At 43.5% G+C, this 16,716-nt stretch overlaps 1 protein-coding gene across 3 annotated transcripts in view; it reads left to right on the top strand.

Annotated features, from left to right (window-relative positions):
* The window catches only part of EYS (eyes shut homolog), a 500,175-nt gene that overhangs the window by 458,245 nt on the left and 25,214 nt on the right, over positions 1–16,716 (top strand). For all 3 annotated transcript variants that reach the window (XM_080997889.1, XM_080997888.1, XM_080997887.1), the window contains 3 exons: positions 12,029–12,201; positions 13,744–13,926; positions 16,162–16,328. In XM_080997889.1, the coding sequence (XP_080854015.1) occupies positions 12,029–12,201; positions 13,744–13,926; positions 16,162–16,328 (523 nt within the window). The remainder of the gene's footprint in view (positions 1–12,028; positions 12,202–13,743; positions 13,927–16,161; positions 16,329–16,716) is intronic.

Raw genomic sequence — 16,716 nt, 5'->3', positions numbered from 1 at the left:
CCTTCCTGCCTTATAATGAGATCCTTGTGAGGAGGCTCTGTTTTGCCAGTATGAGAAACCTTTGGTCCTTCTAATCTGGTCTTCTTACCTAGGCTTCTTCCATAGGTGAAAATGTTCCATATTTTCCTTTCAGTGCTTTCCTTTCCTCTATCCTTCCCTTTCTGAATGTTCTCTTATTTCTTGAGGCCTGGTCTATACCAGGTCTATCTCCAATGGCCTTCTGACAGGGTTCCCTTACTGCAAGAAGTGAAGTTACAAGGAACCAGGCAGAGGGTCTTCTCAGTCTGTGGAACACCTTTCTATCAGATGTCAAAGAGACAACCAATTACATGACTCTCTGAAGACATCTGAAGGCAGCCCTCTATCAGGAAGTTTTTAATGCTTGATGTTTAGTTGTGTTTTTACATTATGCTGGAAGCAGCCCAGAGTGGCTGAGGCAACCCAGTCAGATGGGTGGGGCATAAATTGTTGTTGTTGTTGTTACACAACCGATTGATGTCACACAGTTCTGAGATGATGAATTAAAAAGGTAAAGGTAAAGGACCCCTGACAGTTAAGTCCAGTCACAGACGACTCTGGGGTTGCGGCTCTCATCTCGCTTTACAGGGCGAGGGAGCCGGCATTTGTCTGCAGACAGTTTTTCCAGTTCATGTGGCCAGCATGACTAAGCTGCTTCTGGCGCAATGGAACACCAAAACCAGAGCACCTAATTTTGCCATAGAGATAACTAGGCCTTGGATATCCCAGGGTATCCGTCACATTGGTGTGATTTCTCAGCATCCAAACACTTAAGGCCCTCTTACACCTCTGGTGCAACCAATGGGATTTTCATTCCCTTCAGTGTTCTTACAGAGGATGGTGGTGGTGGTGGTGTTGATGATAGCTGAAAAAACATTGAAAGCATTGTATACAGCTCACTGGACTGTTATTATTGTATATGCAAAGCTACGTACCTGACTACCACGTACACCACTGCAGCTATAAATATGCCCTAGAAATCCAGCACATGAAGTCTCCCACCCAAGCACTGGATCTTCTTCTGGCAGAAAAATTGGGAGCTGTGGTACATTAATATGGCATTTAGGTTCAAAAAGTTTGGATGAGAGACTGGACTTAAATCAGGCCTGTACAACTTGTAACACACCCAAGCCCACCAGCCATGGTGCAGTGGCAGGTAAAATAACAGCCTGCTGGGACTGTAAAAAGGAGATGGGTGTTGTACTTGGTAGGTCAAAATATATGGCTGGTGAGCTATGTATAGCTTGGAGAGCCAAAAGTTGTGCAGGCCTAACTTAAGTGAAAACCTGTCTTTGTGTACTTTGACTTTTTACAGTTCAGTTATATAATTCTATTTCAGTTCTAGTTATCCTTTTAATGTGGATTTATTGGACATCAGTAATCAAGCCATTAGCAACATGAAACTGACTATAATTAATCTTAGGGGTGGTTATATATTTTATTCACTACATTTATATTCTGCCTTTCCTCCAAGGAAATGGCTGAGTATAGATGTAAACCTCAGTCTCTCTGGTCCCAATCCAGAACTCTAACCACTACACTTCAATATCACTAGAGGGAAAAATGCACTATTAACCAATTTGAGATCCTTCGGCTATAACTGGGATTTTAACACTGGCCTAGATTTGAAAACCCAAGAGATTGCTTTTTTCCCCCCTCCCAACGCCTGAATGTTAATATGTTGTGCAATCCAAGTAGCTATAAACATCACTCCTTCTGCAAAGAACAAAATAAGAACTAGCACATATTCCAATTTTCATATTCTTTCGAAATCATGTTGCCTTTAGAACAGAATTACATATCGCTGAACTTTTGTCAAACTGAAATGAGTCTAACGTAAGAAAGCTAAACTGGCATACTGAGCAAGACTTCACATGTTTTGGTGGCGGGCTTCGTTTGTCTTTCAGCTTTGCTATTTGGAAATGTAATGGCAGATATTTATCTCAAAGAATAATGCATTTCACAGTCTTGAAAGCAGCAGCTATTTACACCTCCAATTTTAACACTGAATCTAAAACCCTGGTGTTGCTACTGACACTTAAGGGAAGAAAACAGGAGGGCTCTTCTAGATGTTTATCAACTTAATCTGCTAATGGATGTGATTAAACTGATTCTTGTGAGAATTGCCATGATAGAGAACAACACCATCTAGCAACAAAGCTAAGCAGAAACACTTGATTTTAAAAACTGGATTCTGCTGAATTTGGCACCACTGAAATTAATGGCACTTAGTAATTCCCTGGGTGGCAAGCTGCTCAGGTAGAGAAGGTGCGAAGAAGCAAGAGGAACAACCCAAGGTCTGCCTGTGGAAATAGCAACTGGTGTCCCCACTCCCCCAATTCAAGATGCATATGATTCAAGACTGCATAGTTCTGTTTGCATAAAAAGGTCTGAAGGCTCAAAGCATCTTGACTGGAAGAGTGTTCCACAGCATGGGACCAGTGACACTAAATACTCAACGTCAGGGAGGTGATGTCATTCGGGCCTTCGTAACACAACTAACAACACTCCTCTGGATGCTCTAAGTGATCAAGCTGGGATGTAAGGGCCCAAGCTGTTCAGGGCTTTGTGTAACAACACAAGACCTTTAAACCTATCCTGGTAGTATATGGGCAGCTAGTGCAGAGGTCTTACAGGCTACTGGCTGTTTGCTCCCAAGTCCAGCCACTGCATTCTGCACCAGCTGGAGATTCCGTATCAGGGCCAAGGGCAGTCTCCCATAGAGCACAGTGCAGCAATCTAGTCTCAAGGGTTACCAATGTATGGACTACAGTGGCTAAGTGAACATGACAAGATGTGCAGGAAAACCAACTTACTGTTGCTGTTGTCCTTTTTTAAAAAAAGGAAAGCATGTTAAGTTTCCTTGCTTGTTCTTTAGGAAAGTTTGTGTGCCTTTGTATTTTGTTCTGGCAGGGATCTTCGTAAAATGATTAAAGCTGACCCTGAGTAAAGGTTATTGGATATATATTAGCTTGAACTCCCCCCCCCTCTTGGTTTTTCCTATGTGTGCACTCGCAGGCTCCCTGAAGGTACGCCTTGTGCAGATTAAGGTATCTTCTAATTGGGATTCATTTTGACAGTCACCTCTTGGCCCTGTGTGAAGGTAGTAGCAAGGAAGCGTTTGAACTAGTTGAGCTTTCCATCCCTGATAAGCACAAGCGACATGTACAAAGAATGAAAACACTCCATATATTAAGGAGAAAGCAGGCCAAATCTGTGATCCCATCAGTCCAGCAGCTTCCGTTTCAAATATTATTGACTCCTGTCTGTAGGGTGCATAGCTATAGCTGAGAGGAGAGCTTGGCTCATTAGCTGTATTGTTGTTACCAAGATCTGGGTGCAGCAAGAAGAACAGGATTACAGCCAAGTCCTCAAAAAACAGAGCTGGCTTTCATTTTAACACTACGGACAACATATCTTATGAGCTCCATCTTTTCCCTCTTTTAAACTGATTCCAATTTAAAAAATAAAAGAAGACCTAGGGTTTTAAGATGAGCCTTGATGAATTGGAGCAAAGGTTTACTATGGCCAAACTGCCCACAGGTAAAAGCAGGTTTTAATAACATAAAAAGGAAATGGGAAGAGACACTGTCTATTTATTACTTCTTTAAAAACCATTTATAAACCATTTACCATTTAAAAATATCTCTTAAGTGGCGTACAACATATAAACAATCATTGAAGTTTCATTGAAACAAAAATACAACATGAAACCAGTAAAGTGTTAAAAATGAACAAGAACAGGAATTCAAACCAAAAAAAATCAGAATCTGACCTTATGGGTCAGGGAAAGCCTGGGCAAAAAGATATGTCTGAAGCAACTGATGGTCACTGCAGACTGAGATAAGGTGCAAGAGTCAGGACTATGAAAATATTCTGTATTTAGTTCAATATGTGGGATATTATGAAAACCTGAAAAACAATATACTGAGGAGGGCAAGTCCATGAGAAAATCATGAAAGCAACAGCTCTCTTCTGCTATTGCTCTCCAGCAACTTATATCAAGTGCTCTCATGAAGGTTCCTTACAGCTTCCATGAGTGATGGCCATTGACTAGTGCGAATCACGACAAAATCTTGCATTGCAAAGTACTCTGGTTCAGAGTTCCAGCCACCCACTGTGTCCTCCTTCCCCAGTTTTCTGCTTCTTTCCTGCTAACAAACACTTGTAATTCCATGGCCACTTACAACACCCAGTCCTTACATTCATCCGAAGTGTTTATAAGCCACATTTCAGGAGCAAGCCCTCACAATGCAAAGTACCTAGAACAAATGCTACATGATACATTAGGGTGGCCCTGTTAGTGGCTTCCTCTGCTTTTTAAAAATTCTGCAAACTTTGGGGTTCCCCTAAGTTTGCTCATGCCCCCCCCCCCATTGTGTGTGACAAGTGCTCTTTGGGCTTCAAAAGGATTGGCACGCGCCTCCAAATGTCGCTAACAGAGGGAAAGAAAAGCCTCTCCATTCCCATGAGTCACCTTGCAGCAGCAAATTCCACAAATTAATTACGCATCTTGTGAAGAAGCACTTGCAAACTAGGCCAAGATGTTTCCTTTTAAAAACAATTAAACCAACGAAACCTGTTTTCCATTTCTTTCAACAGGTCCTTTCATGATTTTGATTACGTTTCCCCCTCTATTTTTTTGTCAGACAAATTTGAAAAGATTACACATAAGAGATGAATTTGAAGTCCCTTGTTGACTTTTCTGCTGGTTAAAAAGAAAAGATAATTGCACTGATCCATCACTCCGTACATGGTGCCTGTAAATAATTATACCTGCCTTCGAAATGGGCTGTGTGCAAGTTTCCACATGGCTAAAGATTAACTTGCCCTACTCAGTGTGGAGCTGCGGGTTTTCTCCTGTATTGCCACCAGCTTAGTATGCTGGTCCCTGCGCATGACATTCCACGCACCCTTTTCTACACATGCAGTCTTATTTCTGTGCAAAGAACAGCTTCTTTGGATGGCTGCCAGTGTAAGCAGAAGGGACAAATTGCAGGCCCAGGAAACTCCGCAATGATAAAGCTGCAGGCACCTGTTCAGTATGCAATGCATGATATTAATTACTTCCACTTACAAACCTATCAGAGCATATTCTCTGTGCTTCTGGGGAGGAAAACAAATTAATAAGGTCTAGTAAACAACACTCTTCTTCCCCCCCCCACCCCCACAATCCTACCTGTCCTTAGACATTTATACAAGCAAATAGTGCTCCTTCTGCGGCACGCTATGCTAATCCACAAATAAACCATCCATGATATTAATATAAAAAATACACCCTGCACTTGGCCCTAGTCAATCTTATAGCTGACAGCTGCTTTAACCAGGAAACGGTTAATTTTCCTGGCCAATGTGCTGTTGTGTTTTACCTAGATCTAATGCATTGGTCTGTGCTAGAGGCAGAGAATAGTATTTTTAGTATTTGAAGAAGGCATGAGAGAGACTATCATTGCCCAGGACAGATACATTCATCCCACTCTGATCTCTTTCTAGAGATGACCATAGGAAAAAAGAAATGTATATGTGCGAAAAAGAGACCACAGCTCAGTGGTAGAGCACATACAGATCTCAGGTTCAATCCTGGCATCTCCAGTTTAAAGAATGGACCATATAGGAGGGAAGGGCTGCACTGCCAGTCAGAGTAGATCATGTTGGGCTAGATGGACGAATAGTCTGGTATAAGACAGGCTCCTACATTCTAACAGTACAGTACCTCTGTCTTGCTTCTTTGCTAGCTATCAGCACTGTGTAAGGTTAGCAAATGCATGCTGTGTGTTTTTGCATGAGTTCATTCTTTCAGAAACTTCCTCTGTTCCCATATATGGCCTTCTCTTGGTCCAAGCAAAGGCAAACTCGGCCCTCCAGATGTTTTAGGACTACAATTCCCATCATCCCTGACCACTGGTCCTGTTAGTTAGGGATGATGGGAGTTGTAGTCCCAAAACAGCTGGAGGTCCAAGTTTGCCTATGCCTGTCTTAGTCCATTGCTCCAGGTATTTGTTGTGTCTGTTGCCAACTCATGTAAGAGCCCTATTGGACCAGACCAATGACACATCTAGTCCTTCCTTTGCTAACTCACAGTGGCCAACCAGATGCCCATGGAAAGTCCACGGGCAGGAGATGAGCACAGCAGCACTCTCCCACTAGTGCTCCCCAGAGGCTAGTATTCAGAGCCATCTCATAGGGATCCATTTGGCCACTGTGAGAACAGAATGCTGGAGGAGGTAAGTCTTTAGCCTGATTCAGCAGAGCTCTTCTTACCTTCTCATGCCTGTTCCTGGAGGTAACAAGAAAGGAAATTACAACTAAGCACAGGAAGAACTTTCTGACTGTAAGAGCTGTTCAATAGTGGAACGGACTCCCTCAGGAGTTTGTGAACTCTCCTTCCTTGGAGGTTTTTAACCAGGGGTTGGATGGCCATTTGTCATGGATGCTTTAGCTGAGATTCCTGCATTACAGGGGGTTGGACTAGATGATCCTTGGGGGTGCCTTGCAACTCTACCGTTTTATCATTATATGAAATGTGTGTGTCATTTTAGCCTAGTGAGCTCTTCTTCCTAAATATGCACCCTCTGATAAAATCCAAGTTTAACATGTCTTACAGAGATGATCTCATCAAGTAAGGTCATATTCTGAAGAATCTTTCACCATGTTATGATGAGAGAGCAAGCTCCTATTTAATCTAATGTCTTAAATGCCTAATCTAACAAAGTCTAGTCCCATAGGGTCTCTTTAACCCCAGCCCATTTGGAAAAATGGAGAGCAAGTGACCTTTTGTATCAACGGTAAAGGTCAGGCTTTTCTCCCCCTGTTAACACTGTGAATCCATTTCATCTGGCATATCATCTGGTTAGGTTAATTTCCAGTGCTTCCAAACCCTCAAAATCACACTTACTGCCTTTTGAAAAATGTCAGCATTGAGTTTTATAGCATTAGATTTCACACTTTTAGGGGCTTTTTATAACTTTCATAATTTATAGTCATCACCGAGGAAATACACAAAATGCAGAGCTGAATCATCAAGGAAAGTAAAAGGTCAGCCTACAAGACTGGACAGCCCAAATAACAGAGAAGGATTATGAACAGAAAAGGGAAAATATGAAGGGACAGGGTAATTGCTTTCTTCTGCATCTGTAGCAGCATGACCTCCAACTACTGCTTAGTACTCTGCCTTCAGTTTCAAACAGTAGTGCATGCATCAGTCAAGAACTTTTGCAATGTGCTATTAATTGACCATCCGCTTTCTCATATGTCCCCATGTATTTATGTTCAGAATGCTGCAACTTGCTTAATTTTTCTTGGTGTATGCTACAGTCACAGACTTCCATGCATGCTTCCCGGCCCTCCAGTTCAGTAGTAAAGGTAAAGGGACCCCTGACCATTAGGTCCAGTCGTGGCCGACTCTGGGGTTGCAACGCTCATCTTGCTTTATTGGCCGAGGGAGGCAGCATACAGCTTCCAGGTCATGTGGCCAGCATGACTAAGCCACTTCTGGCAAACCAGAGCAGCACACGGAAACGCCGTTTACCTTCCCGCCAGAGCGGTACCAATTTATCTACTTGCACTTTGATGTGCTTTCGAACTGCTAGGTGGGCAGGAGCAGGGACCGAGCAATGGGAGCTCACCCCGTCACAGGGATTTGAACCGCCGACCTTCTGATCAGCAAGCCCTAGGCTCAGTGGTTTAACCCACAGTGCCACCCACTTCCCAGTAGTACTGATTCCTAATTCCAGCCAGTAGTGGGTAGCAGGGCGGCACAGGCAGGGCATTGCTCCTGACCAGCGAGGGGAAGACAGGCCAGGTGCAGGGAGCGTGATGTAGTTCTGGTGCCAACTGATGCTCCTTTCGCGATGCCCACACTCCCCCCTCGCCTCTCCCTCCTTCAGTAACTGGCAGTAACACTTGGCACGTCCGATTATGACAGACTAAGGGAAATAATAAAAATAAAACCAAAACCATCAGGGGGAAATAACTAAGGAGCCCCAGCACGGCGTCCTGTGAAAAGAAAGCAAAGGAATATTTGAACTGCAAGTGTTTGTTTTTGAGAGGGAATAGCTATTTCCCCAAGCGCTCACAACTTAACTTTCAAATGCAGAAATAAATATTTGCAGCCTAATCCCATGAATGATTTATCAGATGCAATGCCCTCTTAGTTCAAAGGGGCTTACTTCCCCCCACTTGCAATGCTTTGAACAGAAGCCATTGAGAAGTTTCCCACCAGAAGCCCCATTAAAATGAGTGGGAGCTGTGCAAAAACACCGCGCCATCCCATTCAGCGGGGATAGTGCCAATGAATTTCTGAGATCGTGCGCTTAATGACTAGCCATTGAGAGACTGGTGCCCATGTGATCAGATGAGTGGCATGCCACAGTTATCAAAATGATTGAAAAGACAGGGTGTTCGGTGGTACATACCCATTTACATTCCTCTTTCTGGCTCTCCTCTCCAGCGGTACCTCTATACACACAAAAGGCTATTCATAAGAAATGTATTATTGCAGCTGATAGCCATTTCTCTTTTAAAAGCTGTCTGGAGGCATTATTCAAGCGGATTCATTCTGGAAGGCTTCCCAGCTGAGATTCTCTGCGCCTTGAAACTGTGGGTGGGCTCCTTTGAAATACACTAATGAACTGTTAGGCACAAGGAGTGTCAGGAAGGGGTACTCATTTTCTCTTGCTAATAAATACAGCTTCCATGGCTCTGGAGCTTTTTCTCCTTATTATCTGATTAGGCGTTTTGTTTCATTGTCTATGTAGCAGACTCTCTTTAAGACTCTCTTCCTTAGCTTTTATCAGCTAAACCAGGGGCTGCCAACGTGGTGCCCTCCAGGTGTTGCTGAATGACAACTCCCATTAGTCCTACCTAGGAGGCCAAAGGTATTTGGATTTGGAGGAAAAAAACCACATCTGGAAAGCACCATATAACTTACTCCTGATCTGTTACCTTGATTCAGGCCCCACCCCTCAAGTCAACCCACGCAGGGCTAAAATAGACCTAAAAACAGGACTTTTTTCAGCCAGAATTCACTGGAACTCTGTTCCAGCACCTCTCAGGTGGGTGCCATTGTCATTATAAGAGAACAAGGGAGGTGTTCATGGTGAGTTCCAGCACCTCTTTTTCTAGAAAAAATGGCACTTCTTAAAGGTGGTTTAGAAAGTATAAAAAATTCACAAACATTAAAATATAAACATCTATTATTAAAATATACAATAGAGCAATACCATTGAAGTAATTAAACACAATTAAAAACAGGAGACTCGGGTCAAGAGATCATGCCTTGACGTGGCTTCAAAAGCTGGGGGAATGCCAATGAAGATGGGATTTATTGTATTTTAGCAGTGTGTGTTCTGTGGCATTGGTGCTTCTAGTGAAACAGCCTGCCACTAAGCTAGCACAAGCTGATAATCATCAGGCTGGGACAAGACTAAGTGGGTTCTATTTTATTTTTTTTAGTGGTCATTATCAGGGCATTGTTGGGATGCGGGTGGCGCTGTGGGTTAAACCACAGAGCCTAGGACTTGCAGAAGGTCGGCGGTTCAAATCCCCGTGACGGGGTGAGCTCCCGTTGCTCGGTCCCTGCTCCTGCCAACCTAGCAGTTCGAAAGCATGGCAAAGTGCAAGTAGATAAATAGGTACCGCTCCGGCGGGAAGGTAAACGGCGTTTCTGTGCACTGCTCTGGTTCGCCAGAAGCGGCTTAGTCATGCTGGCCACATGACCCAGAAGCTGTACGCCGGCTCCCTCGGCCAATAAAGCTAGATGAGCGCCGCAACCCCAGAGTTGGCCACGACTGGACCCAATGGTCAGGGGTCCTTTTTATCAGGGCATTAAAAGGAGAAGGGGAGGGAGTCAGTCTTTCAGGTAACCTGATCCAGAGTTGTAAGTAGCAGGACCTTAAAACTAGATCGAAGTCTAATAGGCAGCTAGTGTTGGTCCCTCAACAGAAGTACTATACATATAGTGCCTTTCACTGTTTCCCAGAGCCAGTGTGAGAGCTCATCGTTATCCATTTTCAGAAGTAATCTGTCTTTTAGGTGCCAAATGCTAGGGAACAGAAAATGGCCATGACCTTCACTTCTCTCACTCGTGTAAGTCATAGCACTAGTGCGGTTAGAATGTCAGACAAGGACCAAGAAGACCAAGGTTCGAATACCCACTCAGTAATGAAGCTCACTATGTGGTATTTGGCAGGCACCAGACTAGCTTATCTTAGGGTGAGCAGAGAGGACTTAAAACTCTAGCAAAGCCCCATGCCTGCTTGCAACAGTGCTGTGCTCTTTGAAGAGTGTCTTCCAGACTGGGGTTGCTTTCTGCTTTGATTATGTGGCCACACAATGTTGCTACAAAGCTAGCATTGGGCTTTTCCAATAGTTTTAAGTGAAAAGAAATATGCACCAGACCCTTCAACTACTGTAGTAAAGTGGTTAGTGCAACCCTCCTGTCTGTGCCCTGTTTCTATGCATGCTCACTTTCCTCCCCATCTTGCTTCATATAGTCAACAAAAAGTAAAATAAAAAATGAAGGTTCTGCACAGCACTGGTTTGTACTAATCAGAGTTTCTCCAAGTTTGGTTGTAACAGGAAACTCTGGTTGGTTTAAAAGCAGAAGCAAATGTTTCTGACATTCTCATTGGCACACCAGAGGAAGAAAGGAGAGGGTGCAGGCCCCAGTCTCTGGTTTCCGTATTGCTGTGGCCAACGTGTGATGAGACATCATTGCATTGTGAGTTTCTCTGTCCCCACAACAGAGTGACAAGTGGTGTGGGTGTCAGATATTGTAGCATAGGAGAAAGTAGGAAAGACTTGTGTGGCTGCTTCTGAAAACACCAGGTTGCCATAATATCTGGTTACATCAGATGGTGTAACAGGGAGAATGTTGACTGCTGTGATTCAATTTCCAGAGGGACAGCAGTGTTATTCTGTGGCATCAAAAACAAGAGCCCTCTAGTATCTTAAACGCTTACCGTAAGTAATTTTATTGTCGAGTAAGTGTTCCACAGAACTAGCACCATCATCCACACTCTGCATTTATAGCACATGGCTCCCCCCCCCAAAAAAACCACAAGAAATAATAATCCTGGGAACTGTAGCTTATCCCCTAACCAAGCAACAAATCCCAGCACAGTTTTGAAACTACACTTTGCAGAAGTAATGTTCTTTAAATGTATGGGGTGTTTGCAACTCCTTTGGACGCTCCAGTTCAGAATCACTTCCTTTACGGCTGATATGCAACTGAAGATGTAGCTATAGAAACATTCCCCTCTTCTCCCTCACACTTGCTTTTGGCCTTGAAGGCACAGCAGTTGTTTCATGCATTTTGCTGAGACAACACAACGAATATTTGACCAGAAGCCCTCAGAGGATTACACACACTGCGGAAATGAACAGCATGGAAAAGCTGGGAATATTTTTCAAGGGTTTGAATCTTATTAACTGAATTGTATGAAACATAAAGCAGGGACTTGTGCTTAAGAACAAGGGGTTCAGGTTTAGGAATAAATCTGAACCAGAAGCAAACAACCAGGTTTGACAGACATATTCTGCAATATAAGGTAGAAAGGTGGGTAAGATTTTCACCTCCCCTTTTCAGAGGCTGATTCTGGTGGAAATGGAAACGGGTGCAGAAATTGCTGATAATTCGCTTATTTGTTTCCGTATCTGGAACAGAAATTAATCCAGCCAGTATTCACTGTGTTGTTGTTTTCACTCTGCAAACTGTACATAATTTATCACTTCCCCTCCCCATTTGTGTTGTGTTTCTGTTGCATTGAAATTAATGGTGTGGAACAACATAATGATAATGGGATCGATCACACAATTAATTATGCAAAATTCCTCCACAGAGAATAAATGAGTTGATTAATGTAGTCTTTGCTGGACGCTGAACTGCAGCCAAATGGAAATGGTTCTGCATGCGATGAACACTGGCTGGAATGGGCATTGATACCTTCTTACATCCCTCTTCTTAACAAATGCTATTTGGTAACCTTTCTCTTCTTTTAAATTTTAACAGTGATACAGAGAACTGGTTCTGTGAATGCTCTACTCTCTACTCTGGGAAATTATGTCAGCTTTCAACCTGTGAGGAGAACCCATGTGGAAACGGAGCAACATGTTTTCCAAAATCCAGCCAAGACACCGTGTGCCTCTGTCCCTATGGAAGGACTGGAATCCTTTGTAATGATGGTAAGAGAAAAATGCAGAACTTAGCAAGTCAAATGCAGTGAGAGAGAGAGAGAACAGAGAGAGATAGACTGAAGTTTATTTGTGTTAAATGACCAAAAAAGCCTTTTTGTTGCCGGGCAAATTGACTTCATCACTTCTCTCTGCTTCCTACTTTTCAGAACATAACAGTTTAGTACACTGGATCTATAATCCTCAGTATGCCTCTGTATTGGAATTGTTGTTTTTTAGATGTTTTAATTGGTTTACAGTTTGTGCCTTTTCCATCCTGTGCCCCTGTCAGAGGATGTGGGGGCATTGTATATTTAATAAACAAACAAATAATCAATGCAAACATTCCCTCCGGTTCATTCAGTTGAATTGGATTCATTTAGAATGTTTGAAGTTGCATCCAGTTTTAAATGGGACCCATTTAAGTCAGCCTGGAGCCCTCCTGCCAGACCCCTAACCTACTGAGAGCCCCACTTCTTTCCCTACACTTACAAGGATGGTGGAGAGGGACTCCTTGCAGTGTCAGGCATCAACCAGGAGATGCTGCTTCACCCGTGTGTACCTGCACCCAGGGTGATGTGGTTCCCATGGTTTTTGATGTTCCTGAATGCGGCCATGCCCAAAATGGCTGAGAACCAAAAGGCAGGTAGCTCCCGTGAATCCTTGTCTTTCTGGACATTGCTTATAAGCAATTCTCCCTTGCCTTGGTTAAGTGTGGAAGAGAGAGAGGATGAGGCAGACACCAGGGCAAGGGTAGTGAGTTAAAGTTAGTACAGACCTGGAGTTTACATTGGACCTGGAGAGGCAACCCTCTTCAAAATTGGTTTCAGCCAGACACAAGAGATGTATAGGTATGGAAAGAAAGAGGAGCATGTCAACTATGGGCAGTGGATGTTGGTCCATTAGGGCAAATGCAGCCCTGCCCCACCAACTTCAGACTGCCCTTAATCCACCCTCATTTGCCTGCTTCCTTACATGCTACCAGGAGTGGCACATTGGCTAGCAGCTTTCTCCTTTATTTCAGTGTTGCCCTTGTGGAACTCGGTAGGGAGAAGGATGGGGTCAGAGCTAGAATTAGTTGACAATAGCTGTGCCTCTCCCTGCCATTGGCTCTAGCACCCCCTACTGTTGGTCTCCTGGCCTTCTGCACCGCCAGTGTCAGTGGTCATCAGCCACCACTGATTATGGGGGAGAAGTTTAAAGCAGGGGTCAGAGGGTTAACGCTCCCACCTGCCATACAAGGGTCTGGGTTTGTGTAATGTCATCAATTTGGCCCTTAACCTATAGTTCCCTGTTATGTGCCAAATGGGGAACTGTGGTTTAATTTCAGTTTACTAACCAGGATATCAAAACACAGGGAGTGGTAGCTTAAGCTAATCAGGGGCAGTTGATATGCTGAAACTGGCTTGCAAAACAAAGGAGAAATGTGTGGAGAACCCAGTCCTAGCTCTCAATTCTGGATGCTAAGAAATTGTATATATGAACTAGGCCATTGCTTGCTGTCCACCTGTGCTTCCCCCAACGGCATTTTCCTTTTCTGTGTTTTTCAAACAGTTATTAATATTACCTATCCTAACTTCAGTGGGACAGATAGCTTTGGCTATACCTCATTCCTAGCCTATTCAGCGATTCCAAACATCAGCCTCTACTATGAATTCCAACTGAAATTTCAATTAGCAAACCACAACTCTTCACTGCAAGACAACCTGATATTTTTCACTGGTCAGAAGGGTCAAGGTAAGTTATTTGTGTTTCTCTGGGGAGGGAGTGTTATTCAAATGGCTAAGACAAAGTAAATGGGGGAATATAGATATATGGATTCCGATTTCTGGGCACCTCAAGAACCATTAACAGAAGTGCACATAGCATTTGTTATATTTTTATTACATAGAAAATAATGTTTATTTTGAGATCTTGACCGGTAAATTCCTTATAGTCACTTTTTAATTTCAGAAAAGGCAGATATTCTGTCTCAAAGGCACACCTGTACAACCCTGGATGCTGGTCACCCTGGAGAACTTCTACCAGTTAGAAACCAGTTAGAGTAGCCTCTATCTAGACCAGCCTTTATCAACCTTGAATCCCCAGAGATGGTTGGACTACAACTCCCATCATCCCTGGCTAGCAGGACAAGCAATCAGGAATGATGGAAGTTGTAGTCTAACAACAACTGGGGACCCAAGGTTGAAAAAGGCTGGTCACTCTAGACAGTACAGAGCAGGATGGATAAATGGCTTGACCTAGTATAAAGCAGCCTCCTGTGTAACTGTGGAAAGGGGTTTGCGTAGGGTATCCTGCAAATGATAAAATGTGATTGTTGGGTACGGAACTAAAGTAGAGAAAATGTCTTAGCGCTTTCATCTGTATACTAATCTATGTAAAGCCACCAGGGGGCATCAGAACACTAGATGGAAGAAACATGAGAAAGTTTAGGAAGACCAGTTTGCTTTGCACTGTGACAATTGGCTGCACATTCCTATATATGTGTACTCAGAAGTAATCCCCACCTTAGTGTGTGTGTGTGTGTGTGAGAGAGAGAGAGAGAGAGAGAGAGAGAGAGAGAGAGAGAAAGAGAGAGAGAGAGAGAGAGAGAGAGAGAGAGAGAGAGAGAGAGAGACATACCTGCTATCCTTTGATTCTCAGCTGTGAGGAAAGAAGAAAATTAGTCCTCTAAGGTTTCCTGGAACAAAATCTATTCCCACATTGTTGTTGTTATTGTTGTTGTTGTTTATAAAAAACAACAGTCAGCAAGCTTTGTGGCTGAGAATTTGAGGCCAAGACATGGTTAGATTAAGCAAAGCTTGGAACTTAATAGATACGCCTTCCAAATAATAATAATAATAATAATAATAATAATAATAATAATGCAGAAGTGGGGAGATGTGTGTGTGTGTGTGTGATCACATACAGATAATTACAATAAAAAAAGCACAGCACCAGCCCTTTCCTCAAAAACAGCTGTTTCTGTTGGAACAAGAAAGTTATTACCTGCTGGCAGAAGGACAGCAAGGAGGGAGCCAGTCTAGCTTCTTTCAGGAGAGATTTCCAAAGGCTGGGAGCTGCCACCAAGAAGGCCCTGTGAGGGTGGCAGGACTGAGAGAAGGGCCTCCCCTGAAGATCTCAGAGCCTGGGCAGTTTCACATGAGGAAATAGTCTTTTCAGATAGCCTGGACCTAAGCTGTATAGGGCTTTATAGGTAGCCAGTGTGGGAGCTGCTCTAGCAAGCGGGTTGTATGTTCCCAGTCAACAATCTGTCTGCAGCTCTTGGAGCCAGTTGGAGTTTCTGAGCACTTTTCAAATGAACTTTTAATTAAAAATGCAAATGATTTGGGAAAGCAGTGTTACTGCGTCATCTGCCAGCATGAAGTAGGAAATCCATCAAAGGAAAGAAGTATCCAGCCTCTGTTTGTGTTTTGCAGAGGTTCTGATTTCCTCTGTGCTAATCAACGAACTGGTAAAACTTGAAAGCCCCGTTCACTAGCCAACATCATTCACTAGCCAGAACAAGAAGGACCTGTCAGTTACCCTGGTCCTCCAGCTGATTGTACCATCACCCCTTCTCTGGAAGGGGGGAAAAATAGACCATGAATCTTGTTTCCAATTTCCTGTTTCACTATGCCACTGGACTAGTTTTTGAGTGGGATTAAGCATAAGGGCAACGTAGAAACAGAGATGCTATCTGCTTTTCTGGAGAGATCTGAAGTGGAAGCAGTGGACTTTGGATGCCTGTCGGACCTCTGTTCAAACTGCATGTTAATAACTAAACTAAAACATTACAAAATGCCATAAGCCTGCAATGACCTCCTTGCAAAAGAAGCCGAACTCTGGTCCTGTTTACTCTGCACATGGTGTTAGCCGCAATCCCTCTCTGGTATCTAGGCTATCATTTCTTACATTCTGTCATTTTGTTTTGGTAATGTAACCCAAGACTCACTCCCTTAATGTATCCCCTTGTGGTTATTCTTACTCCAGGTCTTAATGGCAATGATTTCTTAGTGCTAGGCCTGCGCCATGGCCGCCTGGTGTACAGCTACAACCTAGGATCTGGAACAGCCACTATCATTAGTGAGCTGCTAGATCTGACAAGGCATATTCACGTGGTCAGTCTTGGCAGATTTCTTCAGGATGGCTGGATGAAGGTAACGCTTCCTTTGGAAGAGATGCTTAGAAAACTCTTCTTTGCATCCACAAAGCTCACTGGGGGTGGGGTGGTTGGCGGTGGCTTCAGCCTGGTCCCTGCCTCCCAGCCCAACCTACCTCACAAGGTTGCTGTGAGGATAAAAGTAGAAGAACCCACATATGAGCTCCTTTGGTGCAAGAGGAAGGATACTATATATAACCTTTATTAAGCTTGTCATACAAACAAAACTTTAAATATATAGTCTTGAATCCTAAGAGTTAAATATATTTATGTACTGTGTCCTGAAGACTTCATACAACAAGGTTGTTGAATGCCCCTCTCCATTTTCAAAAGCAGTTCTCCCACCCACCACACACACACACACACACACACACACACACACTGCC

Source organism: Podarcis pityusensis, assembly GCF_964106645.2.
Source record: "Podarcis pityusensis genome assembly, chromosome: 3".
In the NCBI taxonomy this organism is placed as follows: Eukaryota; Metazoa; Chordata; class Lepidosauria; order Squamata; family Lacertidae; genus Podarcis; species Podarcis pityusensis.
The sequence above is the reverse complement of the archived record's forward strand: the minus strand, read 5'-3'. Positions and strand labels throughout refer to the sequence as shown.